Genomic DNA, 662 nt, shown 5'->3' with positions numbered 1-662 from the left:
ATGGCTCTCATCATGACAAACTCGCCCGAGTGTCTGAAGAGCGAAGTAGATTTGTTCGCTTTACCCCCTACTCAAACCGCCATAGAAGGTGGAGAATGGATTGAATTTCTCCCACTTTCTAGTATTAAAGACGGTCCGATTGAGTTCAATATTACAGGCAGCACCGAAGATTACATAGACCTATCTTCCACGCAACTACACGTCAAGTTGAGGGTCACAAAGAAGGACGGTAAATCACTTCTTGATACCGACCTAGTTTCTCCTGCGAATCTACCGCTACATTCCCTCTTCTCCCAAGTGGACGTCTGTCTCAGTGGCAGGAATATCACGAATTCGTCTCACACCTACCCTTACAGAGCCTATATCGAAACTTAGCTGAACTATGGTCGAGATGCGAAGATGGGCCCCCTCACTATGGAAGGTTTCCACAAGGACACTGCAGGTTCCATGGCCGACCACGAAAATAACGAAGGTATGAAAGAGCGGTCAAAACACATTGCAAACAGCAGATCTTACGACCTATTGGGAAGAGTACACTGTTCACTTTTTTTTCAACAAAGACTGTTACTCAACTTGGTAGATGTTAAACTTAGATTAGTGCGTTCGAAACCATCGTTTTTTCTAATATCCTTGACAGCTGATTATAACGTGCACATAGATCA

The 662-nt window shown here is 44.3% G+C and overlaps 1 protein-coding gene across 1 annotated transcript; it reads left to right on the top strand.

The window, feature by feature from the left end:
• Nucleotides 1-375, top strand: LOC149075221 (uncharacterized protein F54H12.2-like). The gene has a single exon (XM_089245378.1). It carries the CDS (start codon nt 1-3, stop codon nt 373-375), a length of 375 nt encoding a protein of 124 aa, XP_089101504.1.
• The last annotated feature ends 287 nt before the right edge of the window (nt 376-662 follow it).

This window comes from Pholcus phalangioides, unplaced genomic scaffold, assembly GCF_987345545.1.
Source record: "Pholcus phalangioides strain wild (caught in Gottingen) unplaced genomic scaffold, Ppha-v1.0 ptg000015l_1, whole genome shotgun sequence".
Taxonomy (NCBI): domain Eukaryota; kingdom Metazoa; phylum Arthropoda; class Arachnida; order Araneae; family Pholcidae; genus Pholcus; species Pholcus phalangioides.
This window is presented reverse-complemented; position numbering and strand designations above follow the sequence as displayed.